This window comes from Fonsecaea monophora (assembly GCF_001642475.1).
Source record: "Fonsecaea monophora strain CBS 269.37 chromosome Unknown Scaff55, whole genome shotgun sequence".
In the NCBI taxonomy this organism is placed as follows: domain Eukaryota; kingdom Fungi; phylum Ascomycota; class Eurotiomycetes; order Chaetothyriales; family Herpotrichiellaceae; genus Fonsecaea; species Fonsecaea monophora.
In genome coordinates, this window is record NW_019173986.1 from 109,184 (window position 1) to 133,196 (window position 24,013).

Below are 24,013 nucleotides of genomic sequence, written 5' to 3' on the forward strand. Positions count from 1 at the left end.
CATAGTTTGGTACATTTAGAGTCTTGATTTCTTTTTCTTGGGCCTTGTGACTGACGTCGATTCCTACAAGACCTAACATGTTGTCAATGAGAAGGGCGCAACTTGCTAGGCAGGGAGGCTGACCTGCAAATAGACTTAGTCATCGACGAGGCTACGTGGTCAGGGGCTGCCTCCTCGCTTGATGGCCGCCACTCACAGAGATGTCACCGTCCACAACGACTTTGCTGATACTAAGATTTAAAGGGTCTTTAGTCACGTCTTGTAACGGAAATATTGCCAACTTACCTTGTTTCCTGTTACTATCTCCAGTCGCTGATCTCTACAACTGCAATGTCAAGGTACTCCCACACTACCTAGCACCCCGACTCATTGTTGCCGCCTTGTTCAACCTTATCGAGAGGTCTTCAAGCCGGATCAACGAGTGTTATTCTCGCCAAAGACCTTCTGATCCACCTTTTCCATCACTCTCAGTACTTTGTCCTCGCTCTTGCGGAGAGTTTGGCGATTTGGAGCCTTCACCTCGACGTGCCAACGGGACGATGCTTGGTTCAGATTCAACGCACTCGCCTTTTGCGGCGCCTGATCCTTACTTGCCGCAAAGTTTTGTGATCGCCGGCGCTTGTGTAAGGTGTTTCTGTTCCTTGCCTTGACTGAGATCATGCGTGGTCGGAGGGCTGGACGGTGCAACCGGGCGGTGGTCGCTCGAGCTTCATTGTTACCGGTGATTCCTGTAGACGAGGGCTTTGCAGATGATCTTTGAGCGGACGGTGTTCTGGCCACGGTCGATGCATTCGGATGCCCCGATCTTCTGGAGACACGATTTTCTCTCTTACGTACTATTCCTGCTTCGTTGACGACCTCCTTGGTTTGAGGTTTTCTTCTTTCTGTGGACGAATCAGCTTCCGCGCAGGTAGGTTCAGACGAATTGCTCGATGCCGCAACAGTGTCATTTATCTTCAGAGCAACTGGGAAACTGTCGAGCTCAGCCACGTGACCGCTGACTTTGTGCTGGCTGGCAGTGTGTGCATGGGGCGGCGAAGAGCCCGATGCCTTACTTTTCTCATTCGAGAACCGTCCTCGGCTGACTTTGTTCACCAAACCTCGGAAGACGGAGGAAGCTTTCTTCTTGACCGATTCAAACGAATCTGTAGACTTCCAAGATCCTGAGTGCCCTTCAGCGTTATTGGCATCGGAAACGGCTCTCTCACCTCGAGAAAGCTCCTGTTGACCTACCTTTTCCACGTTGAGCTTGCCACTCGACTTCTGGTCCTCTGAGATCACACTGGTCTTGGGTTGCTCAAGAGGAATGGCCTCGTAACGGGTCGGGAAAGTCTGGCGGAGCATTACCAGTGCAGTGGTCACCTTAGCTCGATCAAATGCGCCAGGATGGGTGCGCTTGATCGATCGGCCTCGCTGGTGCACGCCTTCATTGGTCCGCTGGTCGAGAAGTCCCATGCGAAAGTCCTTTTCATAGATCAAGGCCTGCCGTATCCCTTTGCGGCTTCGCTCTTTCATCTTCTCCTTCAAGATATCTTTCGGCTGTAATTCTCCGCTACTCGACTGAAGGTTAGTCTGGAATCCTCTGCTTGCGGGCAACTTGCCTTTGTTGCCAAGTCTTCTCTGCGCGCGGAAGCTCTCTCCCAAGGCGAGGATTCCTGGAATAGATGCTCTGATATACGATAAATCTTGATCATGTTTTATATGACCAGACGGAGCGACGCGGGACAAGAGAGCTTCGAACCTCAACCGCTCATGGTCTCTTGCATGATGTAACACGAATGTTGCGCGAGAGCGAAGGGTGTCCAGAAGTAGAGTTCGTTCGATTATCAGAGATTTGGTTGGGTCTTGGAATTTTGGGAAGGGCTCCTCGTCCTCGTGCAAAGAAACTCGGGCAGGAGTGTACCACCCATCAGGGGCTGGCCACATGACAAAGTCCGTGTTGATGCATTGTGAAGGAGATTGTGTAGAGCCATTAGAAAGCGAGGATATCCGAAGCGGAATCACAGCACCTGGTTGTGTGCCCGAGTTTCGCACCAACATCTTGAAGAAGAGGATAGCCTTGTCAGATATATGACAGACTCCTTTGTTGCGCAAACTGGATTCTATGTTCGGACGCTGTTACGTAGTACTGCAACGACGGGAAACCATAATAGATATAAGGCGGTTAAGACTGGAAAAAGGAAAGTGACATTTAGAGATAATTCTGGATAGGGATGTTAGTTGGATTGTATCAAAATCAGCTATGATGTGAATCTGACACAAAAGGACAATGCGGCAGGTAAATAGGAACAATGGTGGATAAAGGGACAATGACTTGGGAAAAAGAAGTTGGCGAACTGTCAGTAGACAAGAAGCCACTGCCTTTGCCCGTCTGTTGCGACACAAGGCCGCAGACGCATTGTCCCAACAAAGGACACAAGGAATCGGATCATAGCACGCACGTTCTTTTCGGGCTTGTATTGCACTAACCAGTCACGTTTCTTCCCAATCAGGATCTGCTTCTCGTTGTCGGGCGTAAGATCTGCGTACGTGTTCTCTTTGAATGTCTAATTCCGCTTCTTGGCCTTCCTTCTCCTTTCTGACTTTAAGTCTGATCCGTGCTTGCGATCCACGGCCATTGAAGTCCAATGTCCATTCTAGCGGTAACTTGCCCTTTGGTGCGCCGTCGCGGGTGCCTTCCGCCTCAGGACTCACCCAGCTGTAGCCAGGCTTTAAGATGATATTGGCGTAAATTGTAAAATAGCCCCATCCAAGACGCCTGATCTCGTATGGAGGCCATTCAAGAACGACGATTGGATTTCTGAAAGTAGGATGCTGATGTCACATGTTGGTGAATCCCGGTTGCAAGACAGAATGGGACTTACTAGAAACACTTGGACCTCTTCAATCAAGTCAGTTCTCGAGGGTCGAATAAAGAACTTCCAATGGTGCTTATTATTCGACCCCTGTTCGGCTCTGATTTCTGTATGTTCGTTTCCGATATGAACGGTTAGCGTCTCAATGGTTGAGGCAGAACCATCTTCCTCGGCTGTTTGGGACTCGGCCTCACGTGCCTGGTAGGAGACGGGATATAATCGCTGGAGGGCTCTTTCTCTGGTCGGGTCTAGGGTTGAAATGGTAAACGTCCGACACATGGGGCAACGGGTTTCGATCTCGTGAGGCAGCATGACTGCCACCTCATCGTCGAGTCCAACCGCGGTTAACTGGGATGTTACTGACACATCCGCCCACAAGGCCATACACGACTGGCAAAGTGTATGGTTGCATCTGGTTCGGATTGGTTTGTAAATGAGACAATGGCAGATGGGACAGAGATCATCGGGGTCGACTGTCTCCTCCTTTGCTGAAGAGGTGTTATCGGGTTCCGTATCAATGGGAGTCTGGGAGGAAGAGGGCTCTTCGGCAGAAAACTTCCGTTTCATTATGTGCACCGTACCACAGATTGCAGGATGGCAAGTCCGATAACAAGATGAGCGAGGCTTCTTCTGAAGAATTTATGGTTGTCGAGATTAGGCAGACATTGGTGTTGCCTCCTCCTCCTGAGTGTATCGATACATCTGTGAAAATCCAACTGCACTTCGTCATCGAAAAGCCCACCGTAGTGGACGCGTTAAGTGAATAACACGTGGATCATCATCACGTGGCTATGTAATCTAGTTGGCGTCATGTCGGCATCAACGGGTGATGCTGGTGGAGTGACAACGAGTGCCCATCCGCCATCTTGGCTCCGGCAGCGGAAGGCGGCGGGATTCTGTCATTGGGCGCTGGAGACACGAACAAAGCCCCCTGGATCCCGCCAACCAAGAGATTGACAGGAGGCAAAAAGCCGCAAACTGCAAACATTGATAAATTTCCCTACAAAGTACTTGTAATTCCAAGCAGTCCGCTTCATGTCAGCATCTCTCCCCTTGGTGCCTGTGACTCCCAGGTCTCTCTTCTAGTTCTGCGTGCACTCCACGCTTTCGTCGTCCCTCGTTCCTCCTAGCCAGCAATCTCTCCTCAATCCTCTCTCTCCGTACTTCGACATGCCGGGCAAGACGCTCCCTACAATAACCCGTGCCGAGGTGGAACAGCATAATAGTCGGAAGTCGTGCTACGTGACGATCGGTGAACGTGTCTTTGATGTGACGGACTTTATCGACGATCACCCTGGTGGCGGCGAGTTGATACTTGAATTTGGGGGAAAAGATGTCAAGAAGATTTTGGAAGATGAAGATTCACATTTCCACACCGAGACCGCATATGAGATCCTGGAGGAGAGCCTGATTGGTTTCGTACCCACCGATGCCGTTCTTAAGACCGCAGTAGACTCCTCACGTCCAGACCAAGTGGTCCCGCTGCCTGCGACAATCGAAGGGAACGAAGAACTAAAAGCAAATGGTGTGCAAGCCGAGAACCTCCCCTCCCGACCGCTCTACGCGTCAACCGGCATGTCGTCTGAAGACGATCTCTCCAAAGAGACGGATCTGGATCAGGATTGGAAGACACACAAGTTCCTGGATTTGAATCGGCCACTTTTCCCGCAGATGATCTTTGGCAAGTTCTCAAAGGAATTCTACCTCGAACAAGTCCATCGACCGCGACACTACCGGGGTGGTGACTCTGCGCCATTGTTTGGGAACTTCCTTGAACCGCTCAGCAAGACGGCCTGGTACGTGGTGCCGATCCTATGGCTGCCTCCAGTCATCTACGGGTCTGTCCTCGGAATCAGCAACCTTGAAAGTCCAGCCGTGGGTGTTGCATACTGGTGCCTGGGTCTCTTTTTGTGGACGCTGGTGGAATACCTCCTGCACCGCTTTCTGTTCCACATTGACGACTATCTCCCTGATCACTCCGTCTTCCTCACCCTGCATTTCCTCCTTCACGGGATCCATCATTACCTGCCCATGGACAAATATCGGCTTGTCATGCCGCCGACACTGTTCCTCATTCTGGCAACACCCTTCTACAAACTCGCCCATTTTGTCTTTTGGTACAATTGGTACGTCGCCGTCACAGTCTTCAGCGGTGGCATCTTCGGCTACGTCTGCTACGACTGCACGCATTACTGGCTGCATCACCATCAACTGCCCGCCTACGTGAGGGATTTGAAGAAGTATCATCTGGCACATCACTACCAGAACTTCGAGCTTGGGTAAGTTTGCGCAACAGCGACCAAGTCATGTTCTCTATCGATATAAAATGTACATATGGGCTAACATGGTTCTCAGGTTCGGTGTGACATCCAAATTCTGGGACTACGTCTGGGGCACGGAGCTCAAATACACGAAACCGATCAAGTCATCCTAGGCTTTTGCCAGACACCACCCTTATGCAAGGAGGCCTCTGGCGATCTTAATTTGTATAACAAAATCTTCGGCACGATAGAATGTCAACAATATCCACGATTATCACATGGTGGCGTCTACAAAGTACTTGGTACTCGGTGCGGGCGAGTGGCGTGTTACTTGCTCTCCTGATCGAATTGTCATTAGACCTACTGAGTACTCGGTTACCTCCTCGGCGTTTCGGGTCAGGTCAGGTCAGGTCAGGTCAGGCACCAGGCATAAGGGACAGCGAGCTAGGGCAAAGGGGCTGGGAAGAACGGGCAGACCTCTCACCTCTCCATTCAATCACTACATTCTCATACCTGGAACACCGTATCATCTGAAGCTTGGTTGGTTACTTAAGAAATGTACAGCACCAATACCTAATTAATATTAATGAATACACGTACACGTACACGAACGACTATTCTTCTTTCCTTTCCGTGCACATTCCTTTCTCCCTTTCCCTCTCATCGTCTGTGCTCAATGCAGATCCCTCTTAGATAATAGTTGCGGCCGTTGAGACTCTCTACCAACACAATAGGCACGATAAGGCTTTCCCATCCTATAATGGGCAATGTGCCCCTTTCCATTCCTCGGGCCTACACCGCAGAAAACACTTTGAAAAGACGCAGACACTTGTCAATCTAGATGAATGGTGAAAGTGGCATGTGAATTGTGTGTGATGTGTCTCATATGTACGGACATGACATGCAAGAATCGAAAAAATATGGCCTCCAACCTGGTCCGGGTTCCTGCGCCCAACCATACAGCGGCAGGTCGACGCATCCATTCCCAACTAGTTCAGCCGTGTGGAAGCCGTGCAAAATGCAGTAGATCATGAAGAATGTGGCTGAGATCACCATAACCCCCATTTCCAAGCTCCAGGCCTGGTCGATTTCGACCTTCTCCTCTAAATAGCAGGAGATGTCAAGCGTTTGTCTGGACTGGGTACCGTAGATAACCCTTTTCCCCTTGCGCTGATTCGTTACAAAGCCAAGCAAGAGAAGCCCGGCTCTTCCTTTGCTGTCCATAATGATGCGATCCGGCTATGTACAGTAAATGTTTTCATATCGAGGTCCAGCTTCCCAATGGTCATCGCTCAGGTCATGAGGAAGAAACACCCTGGGTTGCTTCTGCCTGCTGCGCGGTCCAGCCTAGCCAAATAAAGGGGTTCCGTGCCCTGAGTCGGAACACGGAGTGATCTGTTGAAACTGTTGGTGCTGGGGTAGGCCTTGGTGAAGTATCTGCAATTGGAAGAACAGCGAACGTTAGTGCCTGGTCTCCTGGCGCATTCGCTGGTGGCAGTGATGTAGGTAGAGAGGCAGAGGGAGAGATCGTGACTGTGACTGTAGCTGTGGAGGTTGAAGAGAACGGGATGGATGATGAAGGGGATTGGGCAGAATAGTTGTCTGTGTCTGTAGGGCTTGAGGAGGGAAGAGGAGGGAAGGGCTGGGGAGTGTAGCTCGACAGCGGCACGGCAACAGTGGAGGAATCAGCATCAGCATCAGCGTTGACAGCACCAGAGGCAGAGGTAGATCCTAAGTATGTCGTCAGGGTCGATGTACCGTCAAGGGTAACAGCCCTTTGAGTGGTTGCGGCCCCTGTCAATACTGGTGACGGAGCCAAAGACACAGGAACCACTGCAGCGGCAGCCGAAGTCGAAGGCACATATGTTGTCACACTTAGGGTGCTTGAAATTGTGATTGTGCTTTCCGCCGTCAAGCCATGTCTGCCACCGAATCTGGTGCCGCTGTTGCTGTATGTCCCCAAGTCTGTCGGATGCGGACGAGGCCACCGAGTTCTCGTCGCCCAAGCGCCGCTGAGCCAAGGTGGTGGGCCACTCAGTTGGGTGAACCTCGGATTCGCCGAGCCAGTTGGGCACCAGAAGCAATTGGACGGGTACGAAGGAGTGTGGATGGGAAGGGAGTCAGAGGTCGTCACAGAGGCAAGACCGCCGTCCATGAGCCCCAGGGCAGTTGGATAGTGAGACTCACCTGCATCTCGCTTCGTGTACTGCGTTAGATATACAGTCTCGTAAACGGTCTCGTAAACAGATTCATATTCGGTAAAAGTCGCCACGACGACGTTGCCGGCAGCATTTGGAGCGGCTGTCACTTGAGGTTCTGGGGAGGCAGTAGAGTCAGCGGCCAGGCCGTTCAGCCAGTTGGAAAGTACCGAGAAGATCCATGGGGATGGTAACGTACCATCGTTGTTGTTGCCGCCACGCCCACCACGGCCACTTCCATCTCCGTCATCTGAACCGCCAGTTTGTTGCGCCAGGGCGTTATCAGTAGTGGTAGTGAATACACCGATCGGAATGACACTAAAGGTTTGGGTCTCGACACCTGGTCCAGCTGTTGAACCCACATGGACGCTTAGGAAACCAGGAACCCCAGTCTCGGATGCTGTAGCAGCGAAGACACTAGCTTCGCTTGCACCACCAGAGACAGGCCCTGTAGCTGAGGCGGAGAAGGCAATTGTAGAACCTGTGTAAGAAGTGGACGTTAGCATGCGGGTGGTAGTTGTCGGCGATACACGTGAAAGAAAGGTGGTGGCAGGGCCGGTGAAAGGGATGGTCTGACCTGTGACGGCAGTAGGATTGGCAAGATCGGTCATCTGAGCAGACACGGCAGCATTGTCAAGAGGTTGACCAGGAGCATAGTTAACCTGGGCCTTGGAGACCGCGTTGACGTCGGTATTGTCAACGATATCAATGTCCATGCAGGTAGTGTAGATTTCTTGCTTGCCGTTGGGATAGCCTGGAGCACCTGGCAACGTCGGCCAGTCCCAGACCCAATATAGGGTAAAAGGTTGACCCGTGGGTACATCATCTGGGATCTGAATGTCTTGTTGGCACCAGAGATCCTGGCCCATCAGATCGTCGAAAGGATGACCGTACTGCTGTTGACGTTGTTGGGAGATCTGACCGCCGTTCACTTGATAGCATTGCCCATCGTCGAAGTTGCGAGTGGACAAGAGACGGCCGCGACCATCACCACCGGAGCCGTCAGGCGTCCAAACACGGTGGATCGCAAGGAAAGAGTCGTCGGGGTTGGGTTCAGAGGTTCCGTAGACATAAACTGTGCCTCGATTGGGTGGCTTGCCGGGTTGGTTGTCTGGCAAAGTGACATGGCCGTTTTCTTGGAAGCGCAGTGCAACACCTGCCCCAGCAGGAGCCTGCAGTCTCGGAGAACCATCGGTTTGGGTTTGGGATGTTTGGGTGGATTTGCACATGAGGTCAGAAGACTGGATCTGGTTGATTGGACGTCCATCGGGTGGAATGAGATTGACCATCGCCGGATCATTGAACTGGGGAGTTCCACGCAAGACATTTCCGCGCGGAAATCCTGGCTGTCCGACCAAAGTACCATTTGGAGCAATAACCATCAACTGTTCGATCCATGTATGCGCTGAGATGAGAGGTAGTGTAGCAAGCAACCCGAAGAGGGCGCTGCTGAAGGTTGACTTGATGGGCATGATGAAGTTCGCAGAGTCGCTAAAGGTAAAGGGTGAATACTTCTGGTGACGAGCAAGAAGAGTCGTCGAAGGTATGGGAGTTTTCCGCAAAGAGGTTGATTCGCGAAAAAGATCTGAGTTCTTTGAAGAGGCCGTGTAGTACTCGCAGAGTATCTTTTGTCTGAAAGGATTGGTGGTTCGAACTGTCGAAGCTCAAAAGAACGGTAGAAAAGCAAATGGACCGGCACGGCCGTGACAAAGGAGCGACAAGAACAAACAACAAAGGGAGTGAGGATGAAAGGAGTGACAATGGATCACATTGATCTCTGGGACAAAGCGAAACTACAATGCCTGCGCAAGCATTGTTCGTGTTTGTTGAGAGAACAATGGTAAAGAACGGTAGGTCGATAAGCGAACGACTTCACTTGGGGTCAACGGCTGACCAGCAGGTTGGGCAGAAGGCAGGCGACCATAGACAAGAAACGAGAGCTTGCGAACCAGCAGATGAGCGAGTGGAGCATGGATATGGGAATATTTCGATCGGCATCTAAGCGCAAGGGGTCGGATGGAACCAGCTTTGACCCATGATGCCCATGCACTCGTAGATGGTGTCCCCTTTCTGGGGTCAAGGCTGCGGGATAGACATCACGGCCTGCTATCGATAGGCCAACCCAGCACAGTGGGATAAGGGTCTGGGTTCTGAAGGACTCTGCGTTTCAGGTGCTAGAGTTTAGCCTTAGTCCGCGTGGCATAGCAGGGAACAGATGTGGTTGGTGCGGGATATTTTTTCTTTGGATTGATCTTGCAGATAGCCTTAAGGTCGAAGCTTTGTGGAGGCGTTGGAGGGGGCGCACAGTCTATTAGGTCCGGCACAAGAGGATTGCGACTCATATTGACAAACGACATCCGAGATCATCAGTACTCGTAGTGAGGTTGTTGCGGTGAGGCAGTGGCACAACATGATGAAAGTGAAGTGAGTGAAACAATCAACCTCTCAAACGCCCTGACTGTGCCCAAACCGACCTGGACAACTCACTGATGGCACACAACCAAGAAAAGCAAGGTCCTTTGTGGCCCCTTTCATTTCAGACGGGTGGTCATGATGGATGACAAAGAGGCAAACGATAGGCACAGGGTAGGGGATTTCGGAAAAGTATGGGGGAGAATGATAAGGACAGAAGGTGTGGCAGGGAACAAAGTCGTTCGCATTCCAAACATTAGCCTGCGTTTCAAGTGCCACTCTAGCCACTCGTCAAATTGCGCCACCAGCCAATCAACCACTGCAAGGCTCCCAGTGGCTCCTTGTTCCTGCGTCTCGGAGGCTGCATGAACAAGTTGAAGCTTGATCCCTTTATTCTCGGCCAGTCTTTCCACATGGAAACATAAACATCTCTACAATGAACAGCCACAACAGCCCACGGGCGACCGTATAGATCACAAAGGGCAAATATAGTAGCCAAACTGTCATGCTTCCAGAAAAACTTCAGATCCATCCGCTCAGAGATTAGTTTGGCCATCAGGTTGGTGCGACACTTGTATATTCAAAGGACAAAAGCTTAACCTGCCAGCACTCGTATTATGGTCACAGATGGTCCTCCACATATTACCCAACTAGCACGCGCCGTCCCGGTTATATCGGCAGCCCTGGGGCAATGACGTAGACATGCAGCACTGACAGCTGGTGATACAGAAACAGATTGAAGGAAGATAGCCAAGGCTCCATCAATCGTCACTCGGAGGAAACTGAATGGAGGATCTGGCCCCCACACAACCAACGCCAGACTCCATGCTGACGCTGGTGACACTGAGATGAGATGAGAGGTTTCTACCACCAACGATGTCGATGATCACTGCAATGTGGTTTGATTGTGCCAGACCTTAGCGCTTGAAGCCGCTCTCCTCTCGGAGGTATGCCTCAAAGTCGAGCATGTTTTCGTTGAGTCGTCGACATTGTGCCAAATCTGCTCCATACCCTTGCTCTTTAAACCATTGAATCATGGTGCCTGCTTCGGGCACCATGTACATGAGAAAGTGGCTCACAAAATCGTATGATCGAGGCATTGGTCGTCCCAGCACCTTCCAAAAGATCTCGTCAGCCTCGGCTTGGGTCAGATCGCAGCCGGCGAGGCTGATTGCAGTGTTCTTATATTCGTCTGTCTCGGCGGCGCCAAAGGCCTTGGCTGCAAAGACACCAATATCTCTTACTGCGATCAATTGGAGCCGTTTGTCGCCCATTGTATGCCAAGTCGCAGCGAAGATGCGGCCTGGGAGGTTGGGTGTGAGATTGTCCATGAATGCTGTCGGTCGCAAGATGGTATAGGTCATATCTGTTCCTCGAACCTTCTCTTTTAGGTGTTTCTCCACCTTGTACTGGGATGAGGGTTAGTACTTGTTGTATGCGCTCGCGGCTTGAACGGCCGGACAAACCTTGGAAACGAAGTGAGGAACATAAGTGGCATCTACTTCAGATTTGTCTGGGCCACCACGATCGACAGAGGTATAGACGAAATGTTTGACTTTGTGAGCGATAGCCGCATCCACCATATCATTTCCCTGTTGTGTCTCCTTGCCCTCCACCTTGCTCTTGAGGTTGGGCAGCGTCACGCAGAAGACGCCCCATACCGCCCCGACGCCTCCAGCTTTTGTAAAGATGCTTGTACAGTCGTCAAGATCCCCTTCGATGAGGGTGACTTTGGGCTTGGACGCCAGTGCTTTGGCCGCATTGGAGGTGGTCTTGCGGGTGATTGCCAGGATTTCGTAGTCGAAGGGAGGTGGGTTTGCAAGCAGTGCTTTGACGACAGCGCCGCCCTGCTTGCCCGTAGCACCTGTTACGAGGATCTTTCGTGTTGTCATGTCTGCCGTAAGAATTTGCGTGATTCTGATAATGGTCAATTAGCTGCGACTGATGGAAAGGAACGAAGATAATTTTAGACACCGGTTGAAACGTTCTTTGCTCACTTAGTCCGAGCACATGCGAGCCGGAGAATTGACGTCAGGCCCCAAACAATCTACTTACTAGCTTGTGCTAGGTGGTAGTGAATTCATGACAACAAGGCAACATCATGCGCCGGATATCTTTAGTCTCTCTTCCATATTGACATGAGGAAGAAAGTCCGCTAATCCACCTCATGGAGAGCCATGATCATCCAGTGGTATCCTGAATTGCGGACAATTCTTTGCGCAGCTTGTGATTCAAGTTGTTCCGCACATCGGGACGCGACGCGCCGCTGGTGGAATGCCTAAAGCGCAGTTCAACATTGCCAGCCGAATTCCTGAGACCCAATGCTCTAGGTATACTATCTTCAGAGCTTTTCGCATGTCTGCAAACAAGAGCCTGGTGTATCATGATGTGATCACCACTTTGACAGGTACCCTCCCTTCGTCCTCTCCCTCCAGTCCCGTATTAGACGCTACTCTGAATGCCTTCTCTCCATCTGCAAGTGCCACCCGATGCGTGATCAGATCCTCCGCAACACCGTCTAATTGACCACTGGCGAAAAGCGCAATGGCAGCAGGATAGCAATTGGCGTATCTGAAGACGCCGATGATGTCCACCTCTCGCAGAGCAGCTGCACCTAAAGGCAAGGTTTGAACTGGTGTGCCCATTCCAACCAAGACCAGCTTCCCGCCTGCTGCCGTTGCATACACGCCCATCTGCACACACGGTGGAGCACCAGAGCACTCAAACACTCGATCAAATCCCGTTTCTAATCCCTCTGCCTTGCAGATCTCTGCCGCCTGTTCCTGTGCTTCCGACAGGATCTCCGAGATGGCCTGCGCAGGAGGCTTTCGAGGAATAAGGAATGTCTTCAACTTGAACTTGCCACCACCCAGTGTTGCGGCGATCTTTAGTCTGGGGCCGTCGATGTCTGCGATAACAATCTTAGATACCCCAGCAACTGACAGGGCAGCTGCAGTCAACATTCCCACGGCACCCGCTCCCAAGACCAAGGCGCTGGACCCAACCAGAGGCACTCCCACTCCCGATCCCCCAGATTGACTGCGGTTCAATGCATGTAGCGAGACGGCGAGGGGCTCTACCAGGGCACCCTGTTCGAAGGTGACATTTTCTGGTAGCTTGTAGCACATAGCGGCTGGCTGTGAGATCACCGTCTGCAGGGTACCATCGATGTGTGGGAATGTCTTTGCAGAAGATCTGAATGACAGCTTGGAACATAGATTGTACCGACCAATGGTGCACAGACCGCACGAGCGACAGGGGAATCCGACTTCCAGGGCAACTCTGTCGCCGACTCTGAGATTCGAGGGATGGACGTCCCCATTTGCGCCCTCAGCAATAGCAGTAACAACACCTGATGCCTCATGACCCAGGACGAGTGGCGCCTGAACAACAAAATTTCCGTTCTGTCCGAGACGGTAGTAATGCAAATCCGAGCCGCAAATACCTGTTGCCTTGACTGCTATTTGGACGTCGCCAGCTTGCAGAACAGGTGGTCGTCTCGTCTCCTGATCAACCATATTTCCGTCAGTGTTATGTTGGTCTAGCAGAAGCTCGGTTTCTTACCAGTCTCAAGTCATTCTTGCCATGTAGCACCAATGCACGAACTGTTTCTGAAGAATCCATATTTCCTATTGTTATAGCCACGTCTGGCCAGTCAACCTTTGTCTGTTACTGTCCCCTCAGAGGAGGGTTTGCTAGATAGAACACACAATTATCGACCTTGTTCTGGGAACACATTCGCGGAATGCACCCCGATTGAAGAGCCGAATAATGGCACTAGATTGTCTGAAAGCTGACCCCAACGCCTTAACATTGATCCCACACAGGTATGACAGGTAATATGGCACCCACCAGATGGCACCGCGCCTGTACTCCCATCGGTCGGGCAGCGGGATTTTCTCCGATGCCTGGACCAAGGTCTATACGAGTGATCTTCGGCGAGGGCGAGGGAGACTCCGACCCTGAGGGCGACTTGGCCAGCAAGCACCCAGCCAGTCACAGAGAAAGTCGGATGGTGTGGGGGTCGAGAAATAAAGCGGCTATTGACCGTGCGGGGTGATACCGCGACCGCATTGCGATATTCGCAATTTCAAATGCCGACGGAATGCCCACCTCCGTCCATCACTGTTGCACCCAAAGGCGACGCTGGGAGACTGTATCCCGCAAAGTGGCACCCAGCGGCCGACAATTTTTCATGGCTGGCAAGTCATGGCAATGTTGGCCTTGTCCTCTTGCTTTAAACAAAAGGCGTTGCCAGCCAGTGTCTCCCTAAGTCGTATATTTTCTCTCAAACGATCCCTCACTACCGTCTCTACAACCGCTACCATGTCGAAACCTAGCGTTCTCCTTATCGGTGGATTGGCACACGTAAATAAAGAGTGGGAGGGCTTGAGTTCCAAATATAATCTGAAGGAATTCAGAAAGGGTACACGCGAGCAGTTCCTCTCCAACTGCAAGACTGGCCAGTACGACGACGTAGTGGCTCTCTATCGCTCCAACCTATCCACGTCAGAAACAGGCCTCTTCGATCAAGAGCTGATCTCAGTCCTACCTCAGACTCTGCGGTACATCTGCCACAACGGTGCGGGATACGACAATATAGATGTGGACGCTTGCACACAAAGGGGAATCAAGATCTCCAGCACACCGATAGCGGTGGACGACGCCACTGCTGATGTCGGCATCTTTCTCATGCTGGGCGCTCTGCGGCTGGCATGGGTGCCTTTAGTGGCGATCCGAGAAGGCAGATGGCGCGGGAAGAGCCAACTCGGACACGACCCAAAGGGCAAAGTGCTAGGTATCTTGGGAATGGGTGGAATTGGCAGAGTAAGTGCCATGTCATTCATTACCTGTAATGATTATACACTGACTCCGTCCAGGCAATGGCTCACCGAGCGCGAGCATTTGGGATGAAGATCGCTTACCACAACCGAACACGGCTACCGACAGAGCTCGAAGGTGATGCGACGTACCTCAGTTTCGACGAATTACTCGCCCAGTCGGACGTGCTCAGCTTGAACCTGTCCCTTAATGCCAAAACACGACACATAATATCCGCACCTGAATTCGCCAAAATGAAGGACGGCGTGGTGATTGTCAACACGGCGCGAGGCGCACTTATGAACGAAAAGGACCTGGTGGCCGCGCTGGAAAGCGGCAAAGTGTCCTCGGCCGGACTGGACGTGTTTGAAGAAGAGCCCAAAGTGGAAGAAGGGCTGTTGAAGAATCAGAACGTCTTTATCGTGCCGCATATCGGCACGAGTACCTACGAGACACAGCGCGAGATGGAATTGTTGGTGTTGGAGAACCTCCAGAACGCGGTGGACAAGGGCTCTCTGTTGACGCCGATTGCGGAGCAAAAGGGACAATTGAACGGGCATTTATAATCAGTGTTATTGGCGGAGCTAGCCTTGTGGCGAGGATAGATATAGATGATAAATGGTGCTGCTCGGGAAGTAGACCTGTTGGGGAGGAACTTGGACATATGATAATACTATGACAACTGAGGCGTACTCGATATCTATCTACTCCGTCACAGGGACCACGATTTTCTGGTGGTATCAAATAAATTGCACTGGGAATCATCAACACGATTTATGCAAGGACATACACCTGATCTCCCGCCCGCTATAAGGGATGCCAAAGGGGGCAGAAACAGTTCAGCACTGCCATTCAATTGAAGCAATAGCCTACCTCTTCAACGATAAACTGGAGCTACAGACACAATAAACAGGGAGGGTAAAAAAGCCGTGACGAGGCCAAGCGTTTGGAGGGAAATAGAGCACCGCGGTTAGACTTACCGTACCCGCTTTGCAAAGGAGTGTGAGGATGAAAGCTCGAGGTGAGAGAGCTGTTGGCAATGTCTCAAACTCTCTGGGTATTTATCCATTTTTGAAGCTTTGGGAGTCTTTCAATCATCATTCTTGACGGAAGCGACAATTGCAAGCATCCGTCTCTTCTCAGAGTGCTTCCAGTGCCGTGACAACCTCCGTAGCTGAATGATAGTTGCCCTGCCAGCAATTCATCACAATAGCAGAAGAACACCAACCAAATCTGGAAATGGTCGTTGACGGTCCGCGGGAGATTCGCTCCAAGACGGAGGGCTCCCTGTCCAGATCTCAAAGATGATGCTGCCGAGATAAAACAAGCCGTCTTGTACGTCCGCCGTATCGTCGTCTCTTCCAGGACGTTGAAAATCGGTATCGGGCTCTGCTCGAGGTATGGAGCCGTCGATTGATGATCCCCCAAAATCGCAGGAATTGACACAATCATTCTTGTCCAGAAGGGTGTTGAGACAGGTTAATCACATTGAACAACGCCTTTCTCGTGCATATATGCAGATCCCTCTGCCGTCTGGATTGACCATCTGAATGCCTCGTCGGCGGAAGGCAACTTATTGTGTTTTCGAAGACAGCTCAGTCGGTCTCTTAGGCTTTCCACCAGCCTTTCGAGTACTAGTCCGCGGTTGATTGTGTACTTCGGCTCACATATTCGACTGTTTTTCAAGTCGCTCGAGGATTTTCCGTTCAATCAAATGACTTTCGAGTAATTGTTTGTCAATATATTCATTGCCTGTTCTAATGGCAACCTTCACCATAGTATGGTCATCTACCGCAAGAACATGCCCAGACGACCCAGCACCAAGGCACACTAACTCTCCACGATTAATGTCGCGGTCCTGTTTTTCGACTCCATGGTGATCTAGACTGGTCCACCCTCAGCCATGCTAAAGTAATATGCGCAGTTTGGCGATTCACCCCATGCAAAGTAATAGTCTCTGGCGAGGTATCTCCTTGCAAAGGAGTTAATGGTGGGGGTCAATGGCAGCGTGGCATCGCAGGTATGTGGGTGGAGAACATATAGCGTGAGCGAAGGAGAGACGGTAAAGAGAGTACCGAATTCTGAAGAAGCACGGATGTAAGTGAAAGAATACGCGTCACTGAAGGAGAGAAAATCGAAAAGCAAAAAGAAGGGAATTTGAGCTCTGAAACTTGAACGAACGGTACAACACGGGATGCTGGAATGCGGTAGGGGGGTGAAGGGTTTCCAGAACTTAAGAGCGGCACAAATGGTTCGAGGGGAGAATTGTGATGATGTGCTGTTGTTGTAAAAGCGGCAATCTATTGATCCTCCACGTGAACAGCCACCAGTTACTCGGTTCAACCAACACCAGCCGTGACCAGCCCCTCTCGGCGATTCGCCTTGCGTCAGTTACGAGCACATATCTCGGTCCCTTCAAGACATGTACCTCGATTGTTCGCCGTACGCCGAAGCATGATCAAAATAGACGATGCTACACATCATTATACCTCCTCGCTCGACATGATGTGGTAGCAGACCATGATGCTTTGTCCTTCTCCCAGGTGAACACTTCACCTTCTGCCATCCTCTCTAACGCAGTCAAAATGCCGGTGCCGTCGAAGGAGGATCCGTTGATGGTCCTGTACAACCATTACCTTGGCCTCTTGCGTTCCCGTATACGCCGCACCCCGAAATCTGCCAAAATTGCTGCCACCGCTGCCCTCATCCTGTCCATCCTCTCCTCTAGCTATGGCGGTTTCAAGTGGTGGCAGGCTCGCTCAAAGGAGAAGGCGCAGGGACAGGCTTTGGTCCGCAAGAATAGTGGTTTAAGAGGGAAGGGAGGAGAACGCATCATATATGTGCCCAAAGGCGACACCACTTCCAAAGTTATCATCCATCCCACACGCTCGACCACGTTCGATGCCCATCGCAGACTGTTTCTCACGCCTCCACGGGTCACCCGGTTGGCTAGTGGTACTTCAACTCCGGCGTATGGCCCTCCTCCCGCGCAGACTAAGCCTGGCCTCAACCTGGCTTTCCTCCACCAATTCCTCAGTCTAGCGAACATCATGATACCGAGATTCCGGAGCAAGGAGACTGCGTTACTGCTGAGCCATGCCGTCTTTTTAATCTTGAGGACATACTTGTCTCTACTGGTCGCGAGGCTGGACGGTGCAATCGTCCGAGACCTGGTCGGAGGGCATGGAAAGCAATTCCTGCTCGGGCTTCTAAGATGGCTTTCCATCGGCACGTTGGCCTCGTACACAAACTCGATGATCAAATTCCTCCAATCCAAAATATCGATTGCCTTCCGCACGCGGCTAACGAGATATATCCACGATCTCTACCTGAACTCAAACCTGACGTATTACAAACTCACGAATCTAGATGGTGGAGTCGAAGGCGCAGACCAGTTCATCACACAAGATCTGACACTATTTTGTACAGCAGCAGCATCATTGTATTCTTCTCTTGGAAAACCCCTGGTGGACATTTTTGTCTTTAACTACCAACTCTACCGATCACTCGGTCCTTTGGCTCTTACCGGCCTTTTGGTTAATTACTTTGGCACAGCTACCATGCTTCGGAGGCTCTCCCCGCCCTTTGGGAAACTGAAGGCGGTGGAGGGCAAGAAAGAAGGAGATTTCCGGGGTCTCCATGCCAGATTAATCGCCAACGCAGAAGAGGTCGCCTTTTACGGTGGTGCTGACGTCGAAAAGGTCTACCTCGATAAATCATTCAAAGAACTCCGAAGCTGGATGGAGGGAATTTACAACGTCAAAGTCCGGTATAATATGCTTGAAGACTTTATTCTGAAGTACTCATGGTCCGCTTTTGGTTATATCATTACCTCCATTCCCGTTTACCTGCCTGCCTGGGCTGGGCTGAATGCGATTCTCGAATCTACTTCAAGCTCGGGTAAAGAGGCAACGGAATCTTCTCGGTCTGGGACTTACATGAAAGAATTCACTACCAACAAGAGACTCATGCTCTCACTTGCTGATGCGGGTGGTCGGATGATGTACAGCATCAAAGACCTCTCTGAACTGGCTGGCTACACCTCACGAGTGTACCAACTCATCTCAACACTTCACCGCGTACACGCCAACGCCTATGCGCCCGTCAGCCGCCGAGCCTCTCAAAGAATAGAGCTCTACTCGCTTGCGGACGTACAAGGCACGATCCAATACGGCTTCGACGGCGTCCGCTTTGAGGATGTCCCTGTCGTGGCACCGGGCTTGTGGCCCTATGGTGGTGACGAGCTGATTGAATCTCTCTCTTTTGTTGTCCACAGTGGCGAACATCTCCTGATATCAGGATCCAACGGTGTTGGTAAATCCGCCATTTCCCGCATTGTTGGTGGGCTTTGGCCTGTCTACCGCGGATTAGTCTCGCGACCTCGAAACAATGGCATGGACGGAATCATGTTTCTCCCTCAACGACCATATCTCAGCATCGGAACCCTAAGAGACCAAGTCATCTATCCGCACACGGAGATGGATATGCGGGAGAACGATCGACGGGATAGTGAGCTCGAGCGGATTTTAGAGGAAGCCAAGCTCGGCCACTTGCTCTCGAGAGAAGGCGGTTGGGATACGCGCAAGGAGTGGAAGGATGTGCTCTCTGGAGGCGAGAAACAGCGCATGGCCATTGCTCGGCTGTTCTACCATGAGCCCAAGTACGCGTTCCTCGATGAAGGAACCTCTGCCGTATCCTCAGATGTTGAAGGCTTGCTTTATGAGCGGTGTAAGGAGAAGGGTATCACGGTCATAACTCTATCCACACGTGCAAGTCTTCGCAAATACCACACATTCAACCTAGTCCTGGGCCTTGGTGAGGAAGGATTTGATTGGGAACTGGTCCGAATCGGTACCGAGGAGGAGAAGTTGGGTGTGGAAAAGGAGATTGCTGAGTTGAAGGAGAAGTTGGCTATGGTGGAAACCTGGGAGAAGAGGAGAAACGAGATTCAGGATGAGCTGAATCACGTCTTTGTTGTTGGGGATGGGCAAGGCATACAACAAAAGGGGCCCTTGGAACGACCAGACTACATTGGAGAGGATGCTGAGTCGCCACAGGAGACTCAATGACCCATGACTGCTGTATGTTTTCTCTGTATCCATTACACATTCTGACCTGGCTAGGGTGTGGGAAGATATACATTCGGCCCATCACCACTCCAGGCATTCAGTTCCCTTATCACCAGCCAGTTGAGGTTGCGCATGTTCTTCTCTTCCTTGTCGTCCTTCATCCTGTCCTTTTCGACCTCTTTCATGTCTTTATGGAAGTCCTTTTCCTCCTTGCTTTTTTCTCTGTGATACCTGTCCAACGCCCTCTGTCTGTCCCTTTCCAACTTGGCGACGTCTCTGGACTTGTTCTTCCGCGTGGCTTCGGCCAATTTGTCGTCGATTTCCCGGAGGTGCTTGTCCAGGTCCTTGTTGATCTTTGCCATCTCCTTGTCAAAGTCCCTCTGGGCCTTGCCCGCTTCCTTCTCGTACTGGCCTTGGACCTTGTTCCGCTTCTCGATCAGTTTCTTCTCCCCATTCCGCCTGTCCCGCTCGTTGATCTTGACGTTCAGCCGACTCATCGCATTGGCGGGGACGTCGATCTCGGGGAGCGGTGTGATGTCCAGCTCGGCGATCCAGGGCTTCATGGCGTCCAGCCTCCGCTGCTGCCCGCTGACATCACCGCCGCCGTCCGCCGCGATGCCTTCCAGAGGCAGCAACAGCCTCGCCTTCTTGTTGAGCTTTCCGTCGGCGCCAAAGACACCTTCCATCCCGACCAACTTGGCTAGGGCCTCGGTCTTTGCAATCTCCACTTTCAAACCTCTCGGTCGAAAGATGTCGGTGTTGGCGCGACGCAATTCTATCTCCGTGCGCCCGTGCTGGATCACCCCCGCGGACACTTCGGCGGCGAGATTGACGGCGCCCCCGACAATCTGAGCCGTGCCCAGGGGTACCATGCCGACGAGGTTCCCGGCGAGACTGAGCGCCGTCAAGGGCGGTGACTTGACGGCCACTCGGTTCAGGTTGTCCAGAAAGGAGAGAAACAGCGTCGGGGAGATGTGGTATTGCGCGAGGCATGGCGGGTAGGCGCGCAGAAAGGGCGAGCCGTATTGGCCGAGCGTTGCGGGGATGGCGATGGGTTTGGGGAGGCGTGACGGGGACCGAGAGAGCGATGAGCCTGGCGAGGTCGGTGATGGGAGACGTGACCGGGAAGGGGAAATGGAGAGGCTTGGTGAGATTGGTGACGAAAGTGATTGGGAGTAGGGATAGCCTGCTTCTGCGGCCTTTCCTCTTGACTGGGCCGATGATTCTTCAATGGCTTGGGTATATGTTGGTGGTGGAGGCGGCGGTAAGGACGGATTTGGGTGTAGGTTCAGTCGTGCGGACTGGTGGTCGCTTGGTGTGTATGTTCCGTATGGTTGCTGACTTGACGTGGCAAAGCCATCGTAGTGGTCGTCGTAGTCGTAGTCGCGGTAGTCGTTGTACGGTGATTTGGAGCCACCCATGGTCAGCAGCGGCTTTGGTATGTATCACTGTAGTCGATTTCTGCTGTGTTAAATGTGTAGATGGATGGATGGATGCCGGATCTGTAGATAGACGTCTGTGACGGAAACCAACACTCTCTCTATATATGTGTTAAAAAAAATTCCCCGCCTGTACTTTGTACACTTCTTTTTCATCCACCCTCTCCATCTATCTCCCTTCATGAGTGAGGCTGCGCCGTAATATTGCACGATTTCCCAATTCGGCCCTATCCGCGATTGGCTGCAGGTGGGGGACTCGGTATCTAGCTCGCTGGGAACCAGGCACTGCCAGGGAGGGGGACCTTCGGAGTAGCCAGCCAGTCGCGCGTCTCTCTCGTACTTGTAGTAATTAGTTAGTAGTAGTGTGCCTGATTCAGCCTCCATCATTTTTCACCAGTCGATTTTTCTCTGGCCTCTCGCTCCATTTGTCGGACGGGGAGTGATCGACCGTGCATTTTTGCCACATTACTCTCGGGGTACTGGACGAAACAGCCACTAGTCTAGCGATGATTGGCAACTCGTACAATATGCCGCATGTGGAATGGTGGGCGTGTCGCGGGCCTGGCTGAGGACTGGTGGTGATTGGTGGCACGCGGCCAGGATCCGGGATGGTGGGTTGATCGTCCTCGTACTTCGTATGGTCGGTGGATGTCATTGTGCGTTCGAGGGGTCTAGGGCTGAGCTACTCGTGCTCGGAGAGCCCAAATGAAGAGTGGCTAGATAAGTAGGTGACAGGGTGTTGAGTCGAGTGTTGTGGTGAGGGTGAGATGAGGTCAGAGGGCAGCCATTCCTCTGTCTACTTGTACAAAGAGTGAGGCGCATGGGCTCTGCAGCCTCTTACTGCCACACCACACCACACCGTACTCAGCCCTTTATCCATGTCCCATTTCATCGCCTACTGGGATCATCCTACTCTAGGAGCATTTTTGTCATGGAACGTCCTTTTCTCTCTCTGCGCTGGTCTGTGATCTTCCCTGTGTCACTATGCCGGCTTCTGGAGCGAAAGGGGACTCGGTAGTTGCGCACATCTTACGCAGATGAACTTGATTGACAATACGACTCGGGAGACTCATGCCCAGAAGGCCTATAGCCACTAATTACCCAGCATCCACCGATCAGATAAACAAAGTCTACGTCTGAACAACTTCAAACAGCCGCCTTTCCTGCTCGTCACTCGCCAGAGTCTTCACCGTCCACGACCATAACTCCTCCTGCTTCGCCTCATCATAGCTGTCCACGCTCGACTTGATCTGCCTCCTCCCCTCGAAATATACCCCACTCGCCCCGTCATCCAGAGCCAGCCATGCCAGCGCCGCACCGGACTCTGCAGGCCTGTGAATGTTGGGCGACAGCACGAGTCGCAACAACGGGATCAGGGTGGGCAGGACGCGCTTCCACATGAACTGCAGCAAGGCCGGATACTGTCTGGCGAGGCCGGTGCCAGGCATGAGACCCGGGTCGAATGCGACGACGGTCCATTTCTTGTCGTCTGGCAGGCGTCGCAAGCGCCGGTCGAGCGCGTACGTCCAGAGCACGTTGCACAGCTTGCTGGTCGTGTACCTTTGGCGGCCGGGTATCTTGAGCGCCGGCCCAGTCGGGTGTGCCAGCTCTTCGGCCGTCGTGTAGTTTGCGTTCGGCATGCCCGTCTTTTGCACGGGGTCGTGCGTGCCGCTGGCGGTGACGACGATGCGCGCCTCGTCTGCGAGGTAAGGCTGGAGGAGGGAGAACAACAGGGCGTGTCCGACGTGGTTGATGCCAAAGGTCGCCTCGAACCCGTCCGCGGTGTATTTGATGCCGCCAGCGGGGAACTGGCTTCCCGCGTTCAACAACAGAGTTGAGATGGGTGGGAGGCTCTTCTGCGCCCATGTCTCGACAAAGGCCCTGACGTTCTTCAAGTCGCCCAGGTCCAGGGCCACGAACTGCACTGTGTTCCCACTCTTGAGGCGACGGTTGATCGATTCCGCATTTCCCTCTGCGTCCCTGCGTGACGCGATGACGACGCACCAGTCAGGCCGCTGCCGCGCGATCTCTGCCGCGGCGTGGAACCCCAGACCAGTCGTGCCGCCGGTGACGAGGACCGAGCGGGTGAAGTTGGGCATTGCGCTTGGTTTCTGATAGGTGTGACTTGACAAAATTGCGCGTTGCTAGTGATGCTTGATATATCGCGAACTTGTAGAACCTCCTAGACGTCGAGGAGCGTGACCTTGACCTTGACCTCAAAATGTTGATTGTTGTTCCTCGGCACCCTTAAGGGGTGCGACCCTATGACTATGGCTATGAGTCTGAGCATGAATATGTAAGTTGTTGAGAGGTGAGCCCGATGCTCGTACTCGTATACTGCAGTACATGTATCATTTTCACCCACCTTGAAAATAATTCCATCGCATCCCATCAGCCAATATGGAACTACGGGCCTGTCCATGTGCGAGGAAAAGCCCATCCATGCATAGATATGCATGACCCATGGCCAGTCCCAACACACCCTTTTTTTTTTCCTTTCCCGAAAACTTGTGAGCTTCTCCCTCTTGGGACTCGGTGCTAGGACTGGTTCCTGAACCACGTGGCGGCGTCAGAGACTGGCATACATACATACGAGGTACATAAACGGTGTAGCTCCCTCGTATTGCCGCACGACGACTGGGTAGATAGATATGAAGGGCCACGTGTGTCGTATTGTTTGTCTAGTGTATAATCTAGTTGCAGTGGTGTATCGAGTACCGAGTATACTCACAGAATCACTACTAGGTAGGTAGGGAGGCTGGAAGGATCAGTATTCATTCTCATTGGTGGAAAGCGATACTTCTGGATGCAGGCAGGGAAAGAGGCAATGCCCACAAGCGGGGCCCGGGTCCGCCTCGTCGTCTGCCTTGGCTCAGCCTCGTCTCGCTTGCCTCGCCTCACCTCGCGCCATCAAAATATGTACCTCGTACTTCTGGAGGTAGGGTGTTCAGGGTGTTG

General features: G+C 52.2%; 10 protein-coding genes across 10 annotated transcripts; 3 read left to right on the plus strand and 7 right to left on the minus strand.

Annotated features, from left to right (window-relative positions):
- Positions 1-414: 414 nt before the first annotated feature.
- Positions 415-2,040, minus strand: AYO21_07299 (Kinetochore protein mis13; the record flags this gene model as incomplete). The annotated part of the gene is made up of 1 exon (XM_022657256.1): positions 415-2,040. One exon carries the CDS (start codon positions 2,038-2,040, stop codon positions 415-417), a length of 1,626 nt encoding a protein of 541 aa, XP_022510429.1.
- A 432-nt stretch (positions 2,041-2,472) lies between these two features.
- On the minus strand, positions 2,473-3,239 carry AYO21_07300 (hypothetical protein; the record flags this gene model as incomplete). Its single annotated transcript, XM_022657257.1, has 2 exons — positions 2,473-2,814; positions 2,865-3,239. 2 exons carry the CDS (start codon positions 3,237-3,239, stop codon positions 2,473-2,475), a joined length of 717 nt encoding a protein of 238 aa, XP_022510430.1.
- Positions 3,240-4,025: 786 nt separating this feature from the next.
- On the plus strand, positions 4,026-5,289 carry AYO21_07301 (hypothetical protein; the record flags this gene model as incomplete). The annotated part of the gene is made up of 2 exons (XM_022657258.1): positions 4,026-5,134; positions 5,211-5,289. 2 exons carry the CDS (start codon positions 4,026-4,028, stop codon positions 5,287-5,289), a joined length of 1,188 nt encoding a protein of 395 aa, XP_022510431.1.
- Positions 5,290-6,413: 1,124 nt separating this feature from the next.
- On the minus strand, positions 6,414-8,786 carry AYO21_07302 (hypothetical protein; the record flags this gene model as incomplete). Its single annotated transcript, XM_022657259.1, has 1 exon — positions 6,414-8,786. The coding sequence occupies one exon, from the start codon at positions 8,784-8,786 to the stop codon at positions 6,414-6,416; it is 2,373 nt and encodes a 790-aa protein (XP_022510432.1).
- A 1,857-nt stretch (positions 8,787-10,643) lies between these two features.
- Positions 10,644-11,618, minus strand: AYO21_07303 (hypothetical protein; the record flags this gene model as incomplete). Its single annotated transcript, XM_022657260.1, has 2 exons — positions 10,644-11,135; positions 11,193-11,618. The coding sequence occupies 2 exons, from the start codon at positions 11,616-11,618 to the stop codon at positions 10,644-10,646; spliced, it is 918 nt and encodes a 305-aa protein (XP_022510433.1).
- Positions 11,619-12,107: 489 nt separating this feature from the next.
- Positions 12,108-13,244, minus strand: AYO21_07304 (hypothetical protein; the record flags this gene model as incomplete). Its single annotated transcript, XM_022657261.1, has 1 exon — positions 12,108-13,244. One exon carries the CDS (start codon positions 13,242-13,244, stop codon positions 12,108-12,110), a length of 1,137 nt encoding a protein of 378 aa, XP_022510434.1.
- An 808-nt stretch (positions 13,245-14,052) lies between these two features.
- Positions 14,053-15,113, plus strand: AYO21_07305 (hypothetical protein; the record flags this gene model as incomplete). The annotated part of the gene is made up of 2 exons (XM_022657262.1): positions 14,053-14,553; positions 14,607-15,113. 2 exons carry the CDS (start codon positions 14,053-14,055, stop codon positions 15,111-15,113), a joined length of 1,008 nt encoding a protein of 335 aa, XP_022510435.1.
- A 2,019-nt stretch (positions 15,114-17,132) lies between these two features.
- On the plus strand, positions 17,133-19,616 carry AYO21_07306 (hypothetical protein; the record flags this gene model as incomplete). Its single annotated transcript, XM_022657263.1, has 1 exon — positions 17,133-19,616. The coding sequence occupies one exon, from the start codon at positions 17,133-17,135 to the stop codon at positions 19,614-19,616; it is 2,484 nt and encodes an 827-aa protein (XP_022510436.1).
- A 50-nt stretch (positions 19,617-19,666) lies between these two features.
- Positions 19,667-21,037, minus strand: AYO21_07307 (hypothetical protein; the record flags this gene model as incomplete). Its single annotated transcript, XM_022657264.1, has 1 exon — positions 19,667-21,037. One exon carries the CDS (start codon positions 21,035-21,037, stop codon positions 19,667-19,669), a length of 1,371 nt encoding a protein of 456 aa, XP_022510437.1.
- A 1,148-nt stretch (positions 21,038-22,185) lies between these two features.
- Positions 22,186-23,154, minus strand: AYO21_07308 (hypothetical protein; the record flags this gene model as incomplete). The annotated part of the gene is made up of 1 exon (XM_022657265.1): positions 22,186-23,154. The coding sequence occupies one exon, from the start codon at positions 23,152-23,154 to the stop codon at positions 22,186-22,188; it is 969 nt and encodes a 322-aa protein (XP_022510438.1).
- Positions 23,155-24,013: the final 859 nt, after the last annotated feature.